The 24,718-nt window shown below is 35.1% G+C and overlaps 2 protein-coding genes across 3 annotated transcripts in view; both read left to right on the forward strand.

Moving 5' to 3' along the window:
* The window catches only part of dtn (transmembrane protein 132C dtn), a 140,123-nt gene that overhangs the window by 73,257 nt on the left and 42,148 nt on the right, over positions 1-24,718 (forward strand). The gene's annotated exons all lie outside the window — the stretch shown is intronic.
* On the forward strand, positions 14,475-22,302 carry LOC108721408 (uncharacterized). The gene is made up of 5 exons (XM_018445950.1): positions 14,475-14,689; positions 16,876-17,121; positions 18,310-18,564; positions 20,335-20,547; positions 21,820-22,302. The coding sequence occupies exons 1-5, from the start codon at positions 14,510-14,512 to the stop codon at positions 22,300-22,302; spliced, it is 1,377 nt and encodes a 458-aa protein (XP_018301452.1). The 5' UTR covers positions 14,475-14,509.

The following is a 24,718-nucleotide window of genomic DNA, read 5'->3' on the forward strand; positions in this document are numbered from 1 at the left end:
CTGAATTTCTCGGAATCTAAGCGAGATAGAGAAAAATGGTCCAGACAAAAGTTGAAGGGGACAGAGGGGGTCACCTAATGGTGCCAAGGACCTTGATCTTGAACTCGATTTTCAAGGTTATTTGAAGGTCATGATCATTTTTTTAAATGGAATTATATGAATTTTTTTACATAATATGATTCCTCTAATTATTCTGCATATAAAAGTATTAAGGTAGCGATATCAAAAAACCAATAGTTTACGAGATATTTTATATTTCATTGTGGCACATATTGACATAAAATATTAAATAATTCGTAAACTATTAATTTTTTGATAACCATACCTTAATACTTTTATGAACAGAATAATGAGATGAATCAATTAGTGGAAAGAAAACACATAGTTGCTTTAAAAAAATATGTATGCAAAATGGATAATTTTTTAAATAAGCAACTATGTGCAATCGTAACCTTGAAAATCGAGTTCAAGGTCAAGGTCCTTGGCACCATTAGGTGACCCCCATCTAAACAAACAAATTTTCCCTTTACAATTTTTCAATCAGATGCGTACTTTCCGAGATATTCGCATCGATAGATTAAAACGGACCACCCTGTATATACATATATATATATATATAGGGTGTTAGTTAAGTATGTTGCCATACTCAACAGAGCGATTCTTTGGTTTATTTCAAGTAAAAAAGTCCATATAAATATGTGTCCTAAACGGCTTAGTTTCCGAAATAAAAAAATTTAAACGTGTAGTAATAATCTGTTTATTTGAAAGAAATACAGCTTGAACTAGCTAAAAACTAGTCAAAAACAGAAAAACAAAAACAGGCTTCAGTTCTTCTGATGAAATAAAACAATTAGACGAATTGTTGAAAATGTCCACCTTGCGCCATCGAGCCTTCTTCTCAAAGATTGACGTACACGCTCAAAGATCAGAACTGAAGTCTACTTTTTATTTTGTGAGTTTACCTTGACTTTGACTTTGTCACTTTGTTTACGATTGTGCGAATGGTAACTCACGTGAAGCAAGGCATATTTATGCAGAAAGATATCTCCAACGTAATTTATCGTTTTGTCAAACATTTGCGAACATTCACCTGTATTTCGGAAACTAAGCCGTTTAGGACACATGTTTATATGAACTTTTTTACTTGAAATAAATCAAAGAATCGCTCTGTTGAATATGGCAACATACTTAACTAACACCCTGTATATACACACACGCACACACACACATTAATTCTACACATTAAACTTATATAACTATCACTTTCATAGTTGCTACCATTATGTCTTTTTCTGTGACAGTGAGTGCAATTTTCCCTTACACAAAAATTAAAAGACATGAAAAATTTTTGACTCTTTCATCGCTCCTTTATTAATTTTCTCAAAAATATAGAAGAAAATACATATGTAAAGTGATCCGTTATAAGCTATAGACAATCGTGAAATTTACTTTTCTACGTGAGAAAGAATGAATGAAAATGTAAAATCTAAAATAAAATCTTTCTTCGTACAAAGCTCTGTTTTTCAATGAAGTCAATTATGAAAATATTCATTTGATTAATTAATGATAGAATCTTTTACTTACACTTTTTTCACGTCAAAAATTTAGTACTCTTTAGGTGCTAATTTAGTACTCTATTAAGAATTTTAGCACTCAAACCGTTTAGCAGCAAAAAAAGGGGGAGGTCCAGCTTTATCTCCCAAGCTGGATCTCCCCATAATAGAAAAAATATACATATACGGTACACGTATACAAAAAACAAGTACACAGAAATTTTAGTGCTAATTTAGTGTTCCAACATATATTAAGCATTCCACCGTCATATACGACACTCACACTTAGAGAGCTCGTGGTACACATATCTTTAAAAGTAGTCACATCTAAAATGATGTAGATTATAATAATACGTATATTGGAAAGATAAGATTCAAATTTGTTACTAACAGTAAACAAATAAAAATACATAAATAAATATAACTAACTCATTCCGATGACGCCGAGTTCTAAGTTCCATTCATTATATGTTAAAAAATTTGGTCCTCGCAAGATATTGGTACTAAAATGATCCTGAACTCCGTTGATATATTTGAAATAACGCCATATTTGAAAATATTTTTGCTCTATTTTGGAGCACTAAATTAGCACTAAAATCCCTGTGTATTTATTTTTTGTATACGTGCACTGTATATATTTTTTCTTTATGGCAAGCTGGACCCCCCTTTTTTTTACTGTTAAATGGTTTGAGCGCTAAAATTCTTAATAGAGTACTAAATTAGTACCTAAAGAGCACTAAATTTTTTATCTATTTCGAACTTGATTTTCGATGGTGGGGGGTACAGCTTAATAGACGTGCATATTACTTGATGCGCTACGGTGCCACATCGTATTCTATTTGTGCCCGATAATTACTTTCCACCCTAAGATGGAAGGCCACTATGTTGGAGGTATAGAAATCAAGCCTGGATTCTCGTGCCGCTCGCGCCGTGCGCGACTGAGCATTAGGGATCAAATCAACGACAAAAGCGTTTGCTGGGAAGGAGTCGGGTTACGCCAGCGAGCTCGCTCTCTCGTTACCGTCGACGTCCTTCGAAAGTAGGAGTGCGCGGTCGAATCGAGAGAGACGAGTCGTCGGGTCGAGTATCGATTAGGTTGGTGTACGTAGGTAGAAGTCACCGAGATACTATGAGGAAAAGCGGCGGCGGCAGTAGCAGCTCTATAAAGTTGGCAGGACCAAATCAGCAGAATCAAATCGGACCTATCGGAATTTTTAGTACCCATTTTGGGTACAAAATTCTGTTGATTCTGTTGTTGATTCTGCTGATTTGATCCTGCCAACTTTATAGAGCTGGCAGTAGCAGTTGCAACGCTGCCGCCGTTGGAAGGATCGATCGTGTCCTCGCCACCCTCTCTTGTCCCCGGTTGAAACAAATAAAACGGTAACAAATGCTGCCCCGAGACCGATTTCCGAGCGGCCGTTTTGGCCACTCGAGGTTCTCAGGGTGGTTTAACATTCCGCGCGGAAGCGGAAACGTAATCGCAACAGCAAGAATTTTTATTACGAGAAAGATACTCATCGTTTCGCATCAATTCTCTCTCTCTCTCTCTCTCTCTCTCTCTCTCTCGTTCTTTCTCTTTCCAACCTTATAGATGTGTATTTAATTACTATCGGAGACTGCGATTCGTGTTGGGATAATAATAAATAATAGCTTATTAATAATTAAAATAGAGCTTTGCGATTAATGTGTCAAAAGATTATATAGAATGTCGCGGACTTACTGTACTTTGGCGAATTCTGAGTTAATATTTCCTTACTGAAAATTTCATAAGAAAATTGACGTTTCTTAATGATTTCTTTGATTTTTAACACAGTAATTAATTTAATAAATAACTTTTAAGGTGAAATTACACACACACACACACACATTTATATACAGTATTTAGAATTAAATTAAATTATTCTGTGTAAAATTAGATGGAGATTAGGAATATTATATTTGTTTGCATTTTTGGTACTTAATTCTCGAAAACCCTGTCATTTTTTTAATCACAAATTATTCGTTCTTCTAGAATTTTGTTAATTATTTCCAAATTAGTCGAGAAATCCACAGATGATAACTAGTTGAATAATTCCAGGACATTCTGTGTATAGCCAATATCTAGATATCTATAGGATAGAGAATCCTATTTCGATTTCCGATTTTCCTAACGAATCTTCCTGTTGTTGAAATGAGAGATAAGTCATGATAAACGATGAATTCTTTCGATAGGAAATATCGACATGAAATGTCGCAAGAGGAATAACGCCACGTGGCCATTTTCCATCAATTCTATATAGGTCAATCTAATAGAAGCTTATAATTGGCGCGCGCGCGCGTGTGTGTGTGTGTGTGTGTGGGGGGGTGTGGGTGGGGGTGGGGGTGTGTGTGTGTGTGCGTGTGTGCGTGTGTGTGTGTGTGTGTGTGTGTAAAATAATAAATATGAGGCATTTCCTTTTATTCTTGAATAAATTATAATCATTTCTGCTAATTTATGAAATTACGATTCTTTATATTGAAGTTTAAATTTCTTTTTGTCATTATTGAAGAAATAACATTCTTGTCGCAGAATAAATACAAGGATCGGAAAGAAAACAGAAAGAAATACAAAGCAGAATTAAGAAAGTTTCAGAGAAATGTTTGCTCGAGTGACAAAGAATAAGTAAGTAGCGCTTGTCGTATCTCATAAACTAATGAAGAATTAATGAATAAATGACTTCTATCAAACAGGAAACTCTGTACTTTGTTAACAGCGCGATAACAATTGCGATAAACTTTTTATTTTAGATTAATTAAATTGATTTTCAAATAATATTGGTTTTCTCATTTTTTTCTTTTAAATAATGCGATAGCAAATTTAAACGTTTTTAACTTTTACGTATTTTCAACATTTTAAAAACTGCTATATTACACACTATTATTAAATGAATTAAATCGTGTCTTGTCTTTCGTGAAAATATCTCTTCAATCTTACAATGGTTATTAAAATTTATTTACTTCTTGAAAGTTGAAAAATCTATTAATTTAACTTTAATGAGTCTTCTTGGTCTGTGTGTTGTGTGTGACTAAGTTTATTGCATTACTGCGTCTTGAGACCTGTAATCTTTATGCATAACGGTGAGTTTAATACATTTTTAAAACCTCGCCGCGCTGCGTTTAATATACCTTTGCTATTTAATATAGCACGTATTATTAATACAACCAAAGAAAAAGACAGAGAGAGAGAGAGATTTATTAATAAAATTTCATACGCGTGTGTGTGTGTGTGTGTATATATATTTTATATATATATATATATAGGTAGATGTGCAGTCATACACTCAGGGGCGGCGAAATAAAATTTTTCAGTGTATGGAGTTCTCGAGGATAGGTTGAGGAGGAGGATAAATATATTTCCTCATATATACCTTTTTTACATGGCAAAAATAGCTATACTCATTTTATTTTTTTTAATGAAATCATTAATGAGCTCCTCCATATTTAAATTATCGACAATTTCTCGATGTATAATGTCGCAATATGATTTAAACGTTTTTGTTTCATTGTCGATCGAAGGTAACTTTTTAAATGTCTTAAATAAGAAAATGATCTTTCACTCGAACAAGTTGATGTAGAAACGCGATGAATGATAAGCGACGAACGATAGCCAATGAGAGCTCTGCTTTTCGTCACGTGCGAAAAGATAAGAGCTGTCATTGGATATCGCCCGTCGTTCATCGCAGTGTGCAATAGGTATAAATCAGGTAGGTTGGGAAGATATGGCTGTTCTGAGCAGAAGTCTGCCACAAGAGCCCCGACCAAATATCACACAAATATGAAATTCAGTGTATGGAATTCCATACATTGAATCATTCAGTGTATGGAGTACTCCATACCAATCATAGTGATTTCGCCGCCCATACATACACTTATACATAAATGGTAGTTTCGGCGTTGCTGCAGTACGTTACAATATTATGTAATTGAGATTATTATTATTGCATCATAATAATAATTATCATTATGTATATGTTATATGTTAACATTTATATTATAATTTCGTTAGCGTGTTTGATTTGGCACGACCTCGTGCGGCAAAGGAAAGATTGATCGATCTTTACTTTTATAATAACACTTAAAAAGAGTACGAGGTCTAAGATATGCGACATGATTATATTTAGTATTCTGTTAGCCTTCCACTGATCTTCAGAGTGGAAAGTAATTATCGAACACAAACGGAGCACTACCTTGAGTTCACAATATCATATAGAGACGTGCTTTGTGTGTTTTTAAAACGATGAAAAATTCTCTTGACGAGGGGAAAAGCGAACGTTTTATATCTTTGGTGCATAACTTTGTTTTACTTGTTTTTCTCGTAAAACAGAATCATGGTTAAAGAGAAGACATCGTATAAAGAATGATAAAAAAAAGTTCGACATAAAAAATTTCTCGAGTATACATGCTAAAATTTGTGTAGTAAAAGGGAAGAGTCTATAGAATGTAAGAGGATGTAGTCTGACATAAAATCTCTCGCTTCACGAATTATGTGCTTTCTTTAAACTCCTTTTGTAAAATACAATATGTATTATTCTATTATATTACTAGAACAGTGCAATGGAAAAATTTTAATGTATGTAAAAAAGAATATTGTTAATCCTTGTATTAACACAATGTGATAATGTCGTCGAACGATGAAATGATTTTTACTCGAGGATAAGAGATGCGAATAAATGATTTTCTCGTTGCTATTAAATCGGTATAATGGGCTATTTACGCTTCAATATATATGTACACATCGACATTAACGTACGTGTATAGAGCGCGCATAACATAACGTTAATGTAGCGTTCATTGGAATTTCACGAGCATCGATGATAAGTACTGTCTGACGATTTTGCATTCGTCACGAGCGTATAAATTTTATTATGCGACGAGGCTTGAATAACGAGTGTACATCGGCAACGCAATGCTGTGAATCAAATATGTGTACGAATTATGCGCGATAGAGGGGTATTAAGTTCGCTTCGAGCTGTCGACTTGTCTACCTTGATGATGTTAATCCGTCTCTTGTGTCGCTGTACCTTCGAGTGGAATTACAAGCCCGCATTTCACGCTCACATAACTATACGAGTATGTGTGCATTTCCGCTAAAATGTTTAAATTCGTTTCTCGTCCCTCATTCAGTTATGCTCGTTTCTTAACTTATCTGAGTTGTCTGACTTCTTGCTCTTTCGCCACATTGGTGTGATATAATTAGACAATCCGCTCCTTGAATTCCCGCTCGTATCGTGTCGCCAGAAGAAATAAATTACAGCTAAATTGAGCAGCTCTATATTAAACTGAATTAGAGACAAACATTAAAGTTTTTTACAATAATATCTTATAATATTAAAAAGTATTGAATTAACAGAGAGAGAGAGAGAGAGTTAATTTTAACTTTACAACGTTATCCTATTTCCTAGGATGATTTAGGAAACGACTAATTGCACAACTCTATCTCTCTCTCTCTCTCTCTCTAGTGATTTTTGCTATCCTTTTCCGAGGTGTTAAAAGTTATTTTCGACGGTCATCCTTATGTCACTTTGCCGAAGTTATATCGAGACGTGCCCATCATATTGCACCACTAAAGTTCTCGAAAACGTAACGAGCTAAGTTTATTGGAAAATAATATTGCAAGAAATTACGTAATATGTTAATTAAATTATTTTTATATATAATAAACAATAATACTAATAATAAAATATGCTTACGTGTTGAAATTGAGGAATAGATTGGAATTTAAGACAAAACAACAATCGTCACCCCTTGTCAATATACATATATTATTGAGAGATAAATTTTTTTCAAACAGTGAAATTTTTTAGCAAATGGTAACAACATCGAAACTTATTTGAAAAAATGAATATTCTATTTGAGCCATTGTTTAGTTCCTGCGTTTTTCAATTTAATGTAATACACATTTTGATGCGTTCTAAAAGCATATAAAAATTCAAATATCGATACTTGGTAGTCTGAGATTTTAACTTTCAATTCTGAATGTTCAAGGATCTTAAACTTTATAGCAACATTATAAGGTACGAGATTTTTGGGAACATTAAGCGCCACAAGGAGTCATTGAGAAATGATCGAGAAACATTCTACGAAGTTGGAAACTGCAACGACAAAATATATAAGATTATCGCAGGTTATCCGCTTTCACTAGGAGAGAATCTTTAGTGAGAGAACTTATATGGAGCGAGGCGCGCACAATTTTTGCACATCATATTTCTGGCTGTTCCGCGTTGCGGCGGATATAAATTGCACATGTTTCCATAAAGCGGATCTCCTTTTCGGAAGTTCCGGCACGACGTGGAAGTCGCGTCGCGTCGCGTCGCGTCGCGTCGCGTCGCAACTGACGGCCCGAGAAGGCGGCTGTTGAACCCACTGCGCGCTTTTCGCTTTTCCTTATCCCGAGACGCGGAATTACTTCGTCCGTGGAACGTGCGCGATAAGCTGCACGAGCGTATGCCGTGCGGCGCGGCGTGACGGAAAATGGGCGCGAGCATCTATTTTCGTTCCCGGGTCACGTAACTACCGCGAGCGGCAGACATATATTATATGCTACCTTATACCTACCTACTTGCCGCCGCGTGGTATTCATCCTCCTCACGGTCGCGGCCTATGACGATATTCCGTGTCTAACAGAACGACGTGCCTAATGAGTCGTCGTTTTAATCTGCGTTAACGACATCCCGCTTTGCGTTTCTCTCAAATCGCCGGGAGTTTAATTTAGCCAAACACGCCAAGATTATGTTTAACGAGCATGGTCAAACGATGTCGCTCTTGGTGCGAACATCGTCACGATGAAACAGAAAGTTTAAGTTTAGTTTAGGACAATATTAACACAGTTCTATTCTTCGTTATTATTCAATGGCATTTCAATAATAACATTCAATAATAAATTTCATTAATATTTATATATTTTATTTTTATTAATAATATATGTCGATGGTGATACCTACGTCGAATAAGCTTAGAACATCTAAAGTTATGCTTTATTTTCACACTTAATTATTTTATTTATTTTTTTATTTTATATTAGATATTTTTACGCTTGTTTTATTTTATACATATACACATCGTTACAGATCGTTTAGAGTTATTCTAGAACATTTTGTTTGATTTATAAAGCGAGCGTGTTCGGATTCCCACCCGGGTGCTCTATGGATGTCATGTCGTTCTTGTTTAACGTTCAGTAAATAACAAGGTAATACCTGGATGGCACTCGAGTGGAAATCTGAACATAGTCAAGAAGCAAAGTGTTAGTGAAGCCAAGTGTTGTAGGGTTATAGTTACATTTTGAGTAAATTAAACTTTTATTCGACAGTGCTGCAAGATTTATAATAATAGTTGAATATATATATATATATACGGTTAAAAATCGAAAATGTATATAGCGAAACGTTAATGCAGAAAAATTCTAGTCACACCAGTGCCACAGAATTTGTTATGCAAATGTGCTTTATGTCGAGGGTAGGTATCCATCGAGCTTTCGTGGCTGCCGCATGGATACAATCTGTGCATCGAGATGGAAGACAATGTTGCACCAGGTGCTAGATACAACTACTGGTGTCACTAGCGGGTGATTTAGTCGCACTTCTATAATTAGTCTCAGTTCTAATAACCGGCACCTTGGCGCCGATTCACGGACCAGCTCCGATTGTATGGATACAAATCTTGGCTGTTATTTGGATTATTTCGCGAAATTAAATCTCTCGCGGTTATTTAGTTGGACAGTTAGTCCAAAATACCATTAATTTATTATACCAGCTATAACAAATCTGGTTTGTATCGCGAAATATAATGTGAATTCTAATAAGCGTGCATATTGTGTGCAGAGGAAAGGGTTCACAGCTAACTAATTATTTTATTAATTGCGATGCTCTCCAGCTTTCAGCTTTTAACGAATATTAACCAAAATTAATTATGTTAATGGCTTAATTCGTTCATCTTCCTCAGTAATGTATGTTTTTTACAAGTTAGAACAAACATTAAAATTAAAATTCAGTTTTTCAACTAGTTTGTAAATGCCTAAATTATGTAATGCCGAAACAATAATGATTTTAATTTTGATATTAAGTGTTTTATAAATAACTTTTTCCTCGACATAAGCCTTTAACGATGAATATGTTAGTGTTATTATAATAATTAATATTTGAGTTAAAATTATTTGGAAAAAAACAACAAAATAATCAACTACATAAAAAATGTAAGTTAAAAATTTAGTCAGACTCCTTTTATTAAAATAAATAAGAATTAAAAACAGGTCATAGGAGTCAACACGCGAGTTGTTAGTAATGCGAAGTTATTCAATAAAGGTTTAATCTAGAACGTTTCGACTCTCGGTTTGAGTTGTCTTCAGCTAATATTCGGAATTAAAATTAATCAAATAAAAACAAATTTACGCATTGTACAAACAGTATCTACATCGCCAAAATCTGAAGCATAGCAGTCAGTGTTCAAACAAGTTTGAATATGAGGCCCTGAGCAAGCCTGCTGTTCTCTCTGGTGTTTACTTCGGTCGTGATCAGTTGTAATGACAAGATGCCTTCTAAACTGCAATGTTTTATAAGTTTATGCCTCGAATTTATGATATGTGATAAAAGATTTGTGAACATGTTGGAGATATGAGCTGAAAAATTATCTCAACTCAGCTATGCAACTGCGTTGGACGATTGCTCAGGGCCTCATATTCAAATTTGTTTGAACACTGACTGTTATGCTACAGATTTTGGCGATGTAGGTACTGTTTGTATAATGCATAAATTTGATTAATTTTAATTCCGAATATTAGCTGAAGATGACTCAAACCGAGAGTCGAAACGTTCTAGATTAAATCTTTATTGAATAACTCCGCATTATTAACAACTTGCGTGTTGACTCCTGTAGCCTGTTTTTAATTCTTATTTATTTGAAAAAAATCAAGTGTGAATTTAAGTTAAAAATAAGATTTTATTACTCAATCACATTTGAAAAGCTTAACACAGAATATACACAAATGTAAATTTTTCGAGAGATATTTTGAATGTTTGTATTCTCAAAATTTAGGAGTGATTAAACAATATTTTATTGACTGCATCTCTGAACAAAAAATAATAAAGAAAGAGATATATTTGCTATTTGCTTTTTACAAAAAAGCTCTGACGTGGCAGTTTTATAAATTTAATCTGGTTTTTATTCCTGCATTCTCCTTCCTATATTAATTATATTAAAGTCGCACCGTTTCGCTTCGTGCAACTGTTACAGCCGCATGCATTATGCCTGCCGCCTATTCATTGTCGTTTGTCGTATCAGATGCAACGAGGAGCGCTGCCGCACAAGCGCCATAATACTTGCAGCTAGGCGCCGCGCCGCGCCGGAAGTATACTTATATGCGAACGCAGTTACCGCGTCGACCGGGCCGACCGACTTGTCCCGCAATTACTTGCACGGAAACTCACGAAAGCAGGTCGAAGAACGAACAAGTCGGCTCTCGTCGCCTTTAGCATTGTTCGCGAAAGCAAGGGAGTCAGAAGTCATTGCCATTTAGTTCATATGTAACGACGATACATTGCCAGAGTCGTCTAATTTGTGCCAGGGAACATATACATATAATGTCTTGGAATCATTTAAGAGATGTTTTAAAATTTTGGAAACATTTTATTAGAAAGACGTCCGAAATAACTTTGGAACGTCTTATGTTTCGACTTACGACTTTCGTATACGGACGTGCAAATATCCGACCGATGTGTACAAATTGTAAATTCTTGGGGATAAAATTTCAATATTCACACGCACGCGAGCGGGACATTCATTTTCCGCTTAACGCTCAGCAGAACGATGGTACTGCAGTAAAATGTTCGCCCAAAATCATCCTAATAATTCAGCCAGCAACGCTCGCAATTCTCTCACGCACATAAATTTCCCTCGTCGTCGCCATTAGCGCGCGATTTCGTTGTTCACCGACATCCGTACCGACCGCTACTTAAGTCTCCGTTCGATGCGAGAAACGTTTCGGTGCGACAGAAGAAAAAGAGAGCGGATGTTGGAACGATTCATCTCTTTCGATTAATAACCATCCGGTGCATTTTTTTTTATTTTACGCTGTATGTCAAAGGGTGATATATACCGGCAGCGACTTCGATTTTATGGATTTCACGACGCTTATTACCCCCGTGTCCGCAACCCGCAGCCCGCAGCCGAGTTTCATTCAATAGACGATTGATGCCGCGGGACGCCGACGTTCCGACGCGGGCGGCGCGGCGGTCATGCCAAGGCCATTCCCGAAGGACGACGAAATTGCTTTCGTTCGCTATTCGAACCCAAGGCTCCCGAATATTCATGTGTATTCGTGACGGAGCCAGAGTTCGTGACGAAACGAGGGGGACCCCCCCCCCCGTGTATAACGCGGTCGCGAATTGCGGCAGACGGGCAGCGCGCACGCTCTTTTTCCGCGGTGCGGCGCACCCGCGGCTGGCGATCGATCGATTGAAAACTATTTCAGCGATTACCCTCCGAGATGTGCGCCGGAGGGAAATGCCGGATATCAAGAGAGAGAGAGAGAGTGAGGGGGGGAGAAGGAAGGAGGAAGGGAGAGAGAGAATGGATTTAAAGAAGGAAACAGCAAACAGTTATTCGGGAAATTTGATCGCAATTTTTCTATAACAAACTTTGATTATAGTCTGTTGACACACTATATTGATTATATCTTTTTATTTTTTAATTTTAAATTTGTCAATATTATTCCTCTTAAAAGTGTGATGATTATTAATAATCTCTTCTGTATTCTCTCCGATATTTGGTCTTAACGAGAATCTTATTCGATCTTGTCACTTTATTAGATATAGCTCTTTATTACTTTACCGATAACAATAGAAATGTTATAGATGCAGAGTACATTTTAAGATAAGACATATTATAATTTAATATTGTAGCAAATTTACTCTTAAAATAATAATTTCCTTAATCGTATCAGTATAATATTAATTTATTGGTGTTTTACTTTCGAAGAAATTTTACCTCGATTTCTTTTAAACAATAATAATAACCAAGTTTATTAACTTTATTTTTCCTTTATTTGCTTTTATATTCTTTTCACATTTAATGTTCTCATCGACTTATCTGTAATCTTATCTGTAATCCTTAATTCTTCCGTCAATTATTGCTAAATCGTGCAGTAATTAAGTCGATAGAATTTGAGGTGAATAAAAGCCAAAGGTGCATTATCTTATTCGGAATACTTTTAACATATGTTGGATGGTAACGCAGGGAAGCCTGAGCGGTGCGCTGAATAGGAATGTTTCATTTATGCATCGCGACATTCGCGACAAAAGCGATAGAGGCCGTATCGGGAATGTATATGTGTGCCGACGCGACGCACGGGTAATAGAATGAGGGTCGCAATAATGCAAAGGGAGGAATGGGGTCGGATCGATCATTGATTCTGACGTGGTGGTAGAGGACACTAGTGGTGGCAGGCGTTCGATTTCCAGAGGGCTGTCGATCTCTGTTGTTTGTTCTCAGTACCATTTGTATTCCATTGAGAGTGTCGGAGGTGGTTGGCGTATTGGTCTTATTGTCCTAGATAATTCATCGAGCTTTCGTCGTATTTATAAAAATATTGTCGGTGCATAGAGTGTATGTTCAATGAGGTTACGGCCGTGAATGATTTTGCAAATTGAAATGATTGTATCTCTCGATCAATACCTCCAAATTATACGAATTATTAGGTCAGACATTCAGATTAACGAAATTTCGAATGTGCGAACTTGCGTATCGCTATCCTCTCAGAATTTCACATTTTTTTTCATTGACATTTCGTATTATCCACGAATTTTTTTTTATCCACGAATTTTTTAAAATTAAAAATTCTGTACGTGACATAAATCAACGCGCTTTAATTTGTAAAACTATATTTATATTAGATTAAATATCTTCCGTTTAAAAATAATAGAAACAACTACTTGCTAAAACGACTCTCTCGCTGCTTAAAATATTTTATTGTAAAATTGTCATGATAGAATTAATTTATGATAAAATTGTCATGATGACTCTAATTGTGATAAATTGGCCAAAATTGAACGAGAAGATATTAAAAGCTGCACGTGGGAGTCAAATAATCGATCGGCTTGTTACATTTTAAAAAGTCCGACATGTCTCATAAAATAAAGTATGTTTTCAATGTTTTATCGATCGTAGTTATTGCAGAACGCTGAAAGTATGTGTTAAATTCCCTGCGGAGGACTTTAGCGAGAATTTTCTACGAAATATAAAGAGGCTTAAGATACAATATCTTGGCTTCGGATTAAGATACAATATTTACATAAATATAGATTGTTTATTAGATAACTCATTATCTCTCCTTCAAATCATGCATGTTCAGATAAATCTTTGTTTTATTTAACCTGAAGATTTTCTGTGCAAAATAGCTGCTAAGATAATATTTTCTGTGACACGACAAATCAAGAATCTTGCTCCGTCAGCAATGAAGTCAGAAATTTTCATCCTTCATCTTGGTCTTCACTAATTGTGATATCATTAACAGTCTTATATTAAATTTTTGTGTCGGAAATATATATAAATTTGTATTACATAGTTTTTCTAGGACAGAATAGAAGATAAATTCTTTGAAAAATAGAGACTTTCTCTCTTTCTTATTAAAGATCGTCGTTTTCGTATTAAGGTTATGCAATTTATTGGATTTACTGTCTATCTATCACGAGAACGATGATCCTCGGCACGATTCGCGGAACTGTAGAGCTTGTTCGTATCGCTGCTCCCTGTATATCTATCGACAGTTTTTCAAAGAAAATGGAGTATGACAACGGTATGGCGGCAGCAAGGGTGGTTCGTGCAAATCAATCGAATCGTTCCACGCGTCGAGTCTCGTTCGTCTCTTGTCGCTTCCGCTTGTCTTGGCCTTCACTCTCGTCTTTTCTTCTGTGAGTAGTGCGAGCTGGAGTGAACACGCGCGCACAATGTCAGATTCGCAGACCAAGCGGATTTACTGCGCTCAACAGATAAACGTACCACCGACGTTCCCGCACATTCTGAAACTATACGCGAAGGCGGCGATTCGCACGCAGCCGAACGATCTTCTACGATGGACCGCCGCGTATTTCCGCGCTCTAGCGAACGGCGAGGTGCCTCCGGCGAAGGTACATTCCTTTTTGTGCAAACACGTCGTTCCCGCGTCAGTCGAGCTCTGCGATCTCTTTTTCTATTCGTATTACCTTCCCTTGGATCCATTATTCATCGTGCAACATGCGCAATTTTATATTATGGGGAAAACTTAGCTTTGAAAAAACCAACATAAGGGTTTTAAACTTTTCGAGAAATTTTAAAATTGGAATTACGCGCTATACCCTGAGAGAACAATGTTTGCTATTTGTAACTATAACTACATATTACTAGTAATTATGATTATCACTGCTATAATATTAGTAATAATAACCGTATGTACAGTTAAATAGCATCAAATATATATAATCTAAAATGACTATAATTATAGTTATTATAACCACAAAGATGGTTTCAATTACCATAAAAATGATTCAAATTACTATAATTTTATATAGTCATTCGAATCATTTTTATGATAGTTTCAACTACATTTTTATAGCAGTAATAATCATAACTATAGTAATATATAGTTACAGAGTTATATGTACCAACAATTTTTCTCTTAGGGAAGGACTTTATCACGGAAAATTTTTCTAATTGTCTATTTCTCGCTTTAAAGCAAGTTTTCCTTGAAGAAATATAAAAGAGATTAGATGTGTAAATATTTAATACAAAAGAGAAAAGAGAAAGCAATAACTTTTTTTGATCGCTACAATCATCCTGCGCAATATTATTTGTCGTTATTAATCCATTTTTTACTTCTTTTTTCTCAATCATTTTTTAAACTCGAACAGCAGAAATACTCTTATTAGAAAATATTTCTAAAAATATTTTGTATAAGGAAAAAATTAATGAAAATTCCATGCGCGCCAATCGATCTATTACATCGCTCTTGCGAATATTCATTATTATAGTATTCGAAAAGCAGGTCAAAGTGAGGCACATTCATCTACGGAGTTCGTCCATCCGCGTTCTTCCGATGGATGTCTGTAATTATAAGTTTGTGTAATTCTAGTTGTAGAATAACAGCATTAAAGAGAAGTTACGAACCGGTGGGCCGCGCGATCATTCTCTCTAACGTAATTGATCGATAATTAAAAATTAAAATCCTTGGCATCGAAATATGTTTAAGAAAATTAAGTGAGAATTAATTTTATTAAAGCTATATTAATTCTTAAATATTCGATGTTCGTAAATTATTTCTGCTGTAATCATATTAACCACAATATTATTATTCTCGTTATTAATAGATACCATTTATCATTATTCGTGCGTTATCGACAAATTTGCAAACTTTTCATAGAATTCAATTTAATGAATATAATTGTTGCATAAGTTAACGAAATTAATTCGATAGCCAATCAAGTTCTTTATAACATCGTATCGATTGTCGTTATTTTTATTTGTGCACAATTTATTTTTATAGATATTAAATGTTTCGTGAAACATTTAATTCTGAATTTTGTTAACTTTGATTTGTTACAAATTAAATATATATTATCCTCTTAATGAAAAGTTTATCTCAAATTAGCTTTAATGGACGTTATTCTATCTTTTACTCAAAAGCTTGCTTTGCTAAAGCTTTTTGACGTTAAATGTTAAATAACTCTTCAATTATACCATGGCTTAAATGTTCGCAAACGCGAAATTGGTTTCAATTTTGTCAAATTACACGTCGCTAAAGTTATATCAATGTATCCTCTCATGAAACATCCAGTGTACTATCTCTTTCCCCCCCCCCCTCTCTCTCTCTCCTGCATGACGTTCGTGCATTTTACCGATTAATTTACAGCGCGCGTAATCTAATTTGCAACTATTATTCACAACAACGCGCGCACGCGTCATCGTTATCATTGTTAACTGGAATTCCTCGTTTATCTGTGGCATATCGCGTTACCGCGCAGCTGACACGCGATACCTGCTTATAGCGCAATACTTGCAACGTACGTGTGTATACGTACGTTGCTTTCAGAATAGGAAACGAACGCGGGAGAGAGCGCTGAAGACAAATATCAGCGTAATTCGTGCTTCTGGGAGCGAGAGGCGTTTCGACGGAAATGCCGCGCGACAGGCGCGTCTAGTGCTGGTGAAACCAATTCGTAATAGGTTCACGTTGCGCATTATGTATACATACGCGCGATGGGCATTATCGATGACCAGACTATGGCCGATTGGTAACTGACCGTGAATAATCTCAGCCGCCACGATATTGTCCCTATAGGACAGATTGGAATATCCACCCTTTATACACCCCTCGGGCATCACGCCCGGTTATCTGAAGACCCTGCTCAACAGATTCGGTCACGTGAACAAGGTCTGCTTGAGAGCCCTCCTGCTGGACTGCCAAGGGTTGGATTTACCCGAAACGAGTCTTTATCAGCTTTTCATGGTTGCCGGTTTATTGGAAGATAAAGAGTACTGTGATTTTTATCGATTCCTCGCGGTCGCCTGTGGATTTTTAGGAAATGTGAGTTATAAGCTTCACTGGCGGAACAATATCTCTTTATAGCGTGTTCGATTGTGTCTGATATTGGGATTGGAAAACATGATGGATTTTTCTCTCGGTTTTTTGTTTTTCATGAAAATATCGCATTTTTTCAGAAATATTGCTTTTTATCAATCCATTAGCATGTATCATTGTTACTTTATGCTTTGTAATATAACGTATATTGGAAATATCTGTTATTGTGAAAAGATACATTTTTATATTTGCGAGAATTTCTTAAACATACACGGAAAAAAAAGTAGCTGTCGTAACTAAAAACTGCATGTGATAACTAAATGGCAGATGTAAAATATGGACAGCTAAAATATAGGTATTATAGCAGCAACAGCAAACCATTTCGCTGTAGTTTATAAATTTATAGTTACGGCAGCAAATATATTATAACAAACTAAGATTAGCTGCGGCAGCGAAAATCTTTTTTTCTTTGTAAAACTATACATTTCTTAAACTATACAACTATGACTTTAATTTTGTTATTGAATTTAAAAAATATTTATTTTTATTTATTGTGGATTGATAAAATATAAATGAATTATTATATACACATATTCAGTAATAGAATTATATAACAAAATGAAAAATGGAGTATTATTGCCTAGTATGTGTTGCTGTAAAATTTTACACTTTGAAAGTTACAATTAGAACAATTAAAAATGTGATAGCGATATTTACCGGATACCAATTTATATGAACAACATCTGTCAACTTTTTAACTTTTAACATAGCAGTAATAATAGAAGAGCCATTAAGTGTATTGGACATTCACGATAATAAAACAATTCGGAATCACGATTGATTAAAAAATGTAGTAATGCCTTGCTACATATGCATTACAATTGATATTGTTTAATCCTTTTGCGAGAAATACAAGATAAAATTTTCAACGAAAACAGAATTATTAACAAACAGATGAAATATTTGTCCGGATTTTTCACTCTCAGCAAAATATAATGTTAGAAATTCAAAAAAAGCTCTTGAAATTTTTACATTTAACAGAAATCACGAAATGTATCTTCTTTTCTGCGTTTTTATACAGCAATATATCTTACGTTTAAAGTTTATGTTAAAAGAATTTCATCAATTTGAAATTAAGTGAACGTCATCAGTCCGGTCGTGGTTATAACTTACGCTGTGTTACGACCGCTTTAGAATCTTCTCGAGACGATGATATACGTATGCGAGCTACTAACGTACGAGCCGGAAGGCGGCTCGGCCATGATATCCTTGAGGATTTTCCTGGATCTCTATGGATATCTAGCGGATCTCGATTGCGGTGGCGAGCGTTGCAAAGCCGAGCGCGTCGATTCCCCGTCTGACACGACAACGTCTGTCTCGAAGCCGTCGTCGTCCGGCACGATCGATTTGACGGCGAGAGCTCACAGCTGCGAGTTCGCAGCGGAAAAGGTATCAGTCAGTCGCAGCATTTCTCTTTCGGTTAAATAAAATATCTGAGAGGCGACTCTCTCGTTTACTAACGGGATAATCTTTCGTTTTATATCATTGGAATTGTGAAAAAAATCGCTCCAGCTTTAATGAGATAGTTCTGAAATGTCCTATTTTTTTCCACCATCCAATATTTCTGTCAGAGGGTTCACAAACCGTTTTTAAGAAACGGGTATAAGAGTCAATTGGAAGGAAATGTGTCCCAAAAGTTTGCAGAAAATTCACGAGAAGTGAGCACGTAGCGTCGTTTTCATAAAATTCGAAACTTATAACTTTATAATGCAAAAAAATTTCGAGAACGAGCAACATTTGTCAAAGATTCCGTAATAATTCGGTATGATTCGTGTATAATTCGTGTTTGATTGATACATATTACATATAGCACAAAGATATTTTCTCAGAAATAAGCAGCTCACACATATATTTGTCGTTGAAATAATAAATAGACTTGACTTATATACGTTAGCATGATTCCAAGCAGATTTGACATTTATTTATAACTCATGCAAGTATCATAGTGAAGCTATTTAGATTAAAGCACACATAACATGTACTTTAACCGAGCGCTACATTGTAGTTTTGTGGATATAATTATAACAAAGTTATGACCGTCTTTCTCTGAAGAGAACAATGCAAACGGTTCATATACGTCTGCATATTTTATAATGATTTAATAATTACAAGGTGCATTTTCATTTATTTGGTATATGTTTAAAAGGAAACTTTATCGTTATGACACAAATTCACCTTTATTAATTATAACATAATTTAGCAATATTTAAATAACTGATTAATTAAGGCATTAATATGACATGCTAATAATTCTCTATTTTGACGCATAAATATTAAATTGATACATACATTTAGTATTATGCTAAAATAAATAGATCGCAATATACGTTGGACTCGTGATATGGAAGTTACAGTTGGGAAATTACAGGCATGTAATAACGCGCGCGTGATGAGTAAAATTTAATAAATTTTCGGAGTAAAATTTTGCCAATAAGCCTGCGTATGCGCGGAGTAAGCTGCTTTTGCCGTACAATATCCACTCTGGACTGCTAACTACTTCTCATTACAAGCAGTGCTGCATATTTTATATACGCATTTGCGTTTCGGATTCGCTTTTCGGAGCAAGCGCAAAATTAACCGGTTCACATGAAGATTACGGAAAATATTAACAACTCTGCGTAACTTTGTACGGAAGTGACTTGGAAATTTCTGAATTAATGCATCGTGATCGTGGACTTTACGCAGCACCGCGATAATATAAGAAGATTATAATCCACGCTGTGTGAAATACATGCGTAAATTAAATCGCGAATATTAAACACATGTATTGGAATATATATTTGATAAAATATTAATCTTTTTAGTATTCGTACGCTTCTGAAAACAGTTTATAACGTTTTTGAAGATTTTATTGGACATTTTATAGAAATTTTGTAATTTTTCGATAACATTAGCATCGTTAAATGTTGAAATTTTAGTAGTATTAGAAATTAAAATAAAATAAAATTTTGTTAAATGAAAATTTCAGTTACACTTATCACTTTTTAACGAGAATGTTGATTTAAATATTAAATGTGATAATTGGAATACATCGCAAAGGACCATTATTATTAGCCTTGTCGAAATTACGTTTAAATCGGATAATTTCCGTCTGTCTACATCTCGAGACATTTCGGCTTTATTGGGTGATCGACTCGTATTCAATCAAGCACATATCAGGAAGAGGCGAGAAGCACTGATGAGGATGTTTGTGGGAAAGCACCTCGCGAAAACCGACCTTCGGAAAGCTTCGAGATCTTGAAGGATTATGGGGATGACCCGGAGCACTCCGACATCGACATAGTGTTGGCGAGACAGTCTGTCGCCAGCGATAAAACCGAAATTGAGATCGAATCGATTGATGGTCACGTTTTCCGAGGAGGGACGAGCGAGGTACGTCGCTGGGCATGCTGGGAAAATGCCGGAAAAACGATCAGTCACTTTGAATTTTGTAACCGGACGATTACGTCGTAAAATATCTCACCAGTATTTTCGATCTGTGAAAAGTAGATTTTGATCTCGATAAATGTACTCTTTGAGCATGATAATAATACGTGTAAATAAGTAACGTTTAGATGTTTTTAAATACTTAGAGATCTTTTGAGAGAGCAATACAATCTATATGTAAAAATTTGTATTTTTTTATTTAATCATTTATTTACTAAACAGCGAATATAGGGGAGAGTGGTCTAAATCGGACCTATTTGCAGTTTTTGCTCTCTATAAGGCATACATAAAGTTCGATCGTAAAATCGAAGGTGCCATTAGAAAGATCATTTAATTCCCTTCATTTTTGCTTCAGACCATTTTGACGTATCTCTCACCTGTGTTAAATTATAATGGAAAATATAAAAACGCTTTTTCCGGTCCGATTTAGAACTATTGGTTCCAAATCGGACCATCCCCTGGTTCAAATCGAAAACTCCTATTTTTATGGATTTTTAAATAGAATTTTAAAATATTTTAATGTATTTTTCTTAGTATTGAGTAAAAACGAGCAATTTGACAGTCAAAGATAAAAATTTTTTCGGAAAAGGAAATTACTGACTGTTTATATTATTAGAATTGAAATTAATAAAACTCAACTAATCTGAGTCTGATGACTCATGATATTTTACTGATTTAATTGGTTGGACCAGATCTGGCCAGCCGATCACCAGTACTACAACCAGGCCTATGAGATAAGTTATTCACTGTACTGTCCGATTTGGACACGAGTCCTTTCGAACTTTGGAACAAATTTTACAATAAATCGCAAAAGTGATCACGAAATGCTTGATATCTTTGAATTCGACACTCTTTAATTATCTTAAATCAATTATTTTTCAAATTTTTAAATAATGAAAAATTTACAATGATTTTCTTTTTTAAAAAAATTTTCGCACGATGGCTGAAAATACATATTTGCCTCTATTTTATGAATGTTATGACAGAGAACTGTCAAACTGCTATCACATGTTCGGTATCTTATAAGGACTTTACATTATTTATATATACGCAAATCTGCTTAATCGTATTCATTTAAATTAAAAAGGTCCTATTTGGAACACGGTCCGATTTAGACCACTCTCCCTTACTGTGTGTTGCTGTGTGCGAAATTTAAGCGATTTTACTGTTATACGTCGTTTATTAATTTGCATGATGAAAAGTCGAATATTTGTTTAGTCAACAGTCGAGACGAAGTTTGAGCATGTCACTCCTTCGATCATTGATCACATCGAACGTAATGGCGATACTAGTAGCGTTGATGTGCAAGAGACAACTGATGATGCATTCGAGTTTAACTCTGAGAGCGAGGAGAGAGTCGTGAGGGAAGCGATTGATTGTGAGGCTATGACTACTTGGATCGATCTAAAAAACTCGTCAGAGATCTACCGATGCAGCGAACCTGAAAGCTACCAGACGCCACCGCCCGATCCGCTGAAAGAGTTCCTGAAGAGGATGCGGGCGGAGATGGAAGCGGGTCGTCTGGAAACAATCTTCCGGGTATCTGGAATTGGTCCGCCGGTGTCGTCCGAGCGTGTAACAGCTGTTGGATTGTGGCTGGCGGACTGTGCGCGTCGTCAAGAGGGTTTGGTCGGACCGCGTAATATCCGCCACTTTCTTTGCCCGAATCTCAATGATATTCTAGAGTGTGATTGCACCTAACTATCACACTACATTTTATTACATGTCGTTTTCACGATCAGATCACAATGATTTTTAATCATAAAATCTTTTTATAATATTACTTATGTTATAGAATGATAATGAAGAGAATAAGATTTAAAAGCTACTCAATGTTAGAAAGCATCATTCGTATCTTTTATTAGATGAAATAAAAAATTATTGCATTAAGTATATAATCACAAAATTGTTATATAATATTTTACCGTCCTATCGCAATCTTAATAATTTCATTATATCGAAAAAATAATAAGTTCGATCTACTTTTTACATGACGTTTGTAATTATTACATATAATATTATACAAATTAGCTTACTATTATATACAGTCTATGTTGCGTTTCATTTTGTTGTACATCATTGGTGTTGTATAATTGCCTTTGATTTGTAATTATGCATATGGTTGTGGTTGATACAGCATAATATAATATCGAATATTTATCTGGTGACGATTATTATTGTCGTAAAAGGACGAATAAAGCTACAGCAGCATGTGGAAAATACGCGCAACGTTAAATTATGAATCATTGCATCATTCACAATTTTATGTCTATTCGTGTTTCTATCTTGTTACACGTATGAGAAAAATACTAATGGAGCAAACAAGTAATAGAAGAAAAGTAATGGATTCTCCGGTGACGAGACAGAAATACACGTATAAAATCAATCTCCTTCAGAATCGGAAGTGATCGATATTCTTCGGAGGGTCTGTTATTTTCCATAACCGCCTGTTTCAACATGCGTTTTGTCAATTCGTCGTATCGACTACCATATCGGCAAAAACAACTCGGCAATCGATTATTGGTTGAGTTATTATTGGTATCATGGTTTGCACAATATTGACGTATGCCGGTCAGCTTCAGGGTTCATAACCTACTCACTCTACTCGCGCCCACCTCTTCTAGCCCTATGGGATTTACTTTGATATCAAACACTATCACACGATCGTGCTATCGAAACAAACAGTGTACGACAAGCACGTGCCATTGAGTGTACTGCATTCACTTTAAGGGTGGCGCAAATGGAGACTGTCACTCTCGCCACTTCGACTACGGGAAAAAAATCCAGTCGAAGCTACACAGAGGTTGACGAGGTTTCGGTTTGTTTTCAGAATGAGAGTATCCATTTAAATCTCCATTCGAAACTCACGTTCCTCTATGGAGAAGTTTGCTTATAGAAATACTATTTCGGAAACATCTATTTTTTGTGCGTCACGAAAAATAAAACGTTCTCATGGTGAAAATAAGTTTCCTCGTATGAATTGGTTGATAAAACGCAATTCGTACCGAAATTCGTATATGGTTATTCATTGATCGATTTTATTAACGGTGAATAAACTTCTGGATTAATACTAGTCTTTAGGTAGATCGTTCTCTAATTTACATATTTTCAGACTGTCAATGTTTGATTATGAAGAAAGATAACTTACAAAGTCGTTGTATCTTTGTCAAGTAAATAATTTTTTATGATATTTAAATAATTTTATAACAAATCAAACTAACAAAGACTCCTTATAAATCAAAAGAAATTGGAAAGAAGGGCAATAGGAATCACTCGCAGAAGACGTCGCGCAAATAATACACCCATAAAGCGTAAAACTTCTTTATTCTACTAAACGCGCTATGTATACGTAGAATAAAGCGCGTTTAGTAGAATAAAGAAGTTTTACGCTTTATGGGTGTATTATTTGCGCGACGTCTTCTGTGCCTGACTCCTATTGTCCTTATTCTTTCCAATTTCTTTTAAATAATTTTATTTAGTTCAACGACACATTTTTTCTTTTAAATGCACGCGATTGTTTATTTATCCCTATCTCTTTTAAAAATCAAATTTAGCTTTAAGGTAAATGTACCAATAGCCGGACGTTTAAGCGTTGGTTGTCATAAATAGTACAATTTATAATATCAGAAAGGTTTTTTTGATATAAATATTTGTATTCATTTGAAAACTCAAAACTCCCTTAAGCAAGGAAAAATTATTTGAATCCACTTATAACAATTATTAATTAAAATATTTAAATAAGTAATAGAATGCGTTAATGTACCAGTGGCCGGATAGCCGGTCAGACACTGGGACATAATTGTCTCATGTCAGTGTCCGACAATTAGAAAATTAATATGCTGACGGGAAATATTAATATAAATAGATACAGTATAAGATTAATATAAATAGAAGCAATTAATGATATTATAATTTAATTGTTGGCATCTTCATCGGCCTTGATTCTTATTAGCCTTGTACGTGGATTGTTTATTTTTATAAATAGATGCTTAATGACAAAAGACAACTAATTCAAATTGGTCTTTAAGCTAAAAAGCATGAGATTAATATTAATTTATATAAATAAAATTTTGTGTAACTGGCCAGGTCAACATATACTGTCCGGTCCCAATGGCTA

Source organism: Mycetomoellerius zeteki, unplaced genomic scaffold, assembly GCF_001594055.1.
Source record: "Mycetomoellerius zeteki isolate Tzet28-1 unplaced genomic scaffold, Tzet1.0 scaffold171, whole genome shotgun sequence".
NCBI lineage: Eukaryota > Metazoa > Arthropoda > Insecta > Hymenoptera > Formicidae > Mycetomoellerius > Mycetomoellerius zeteki.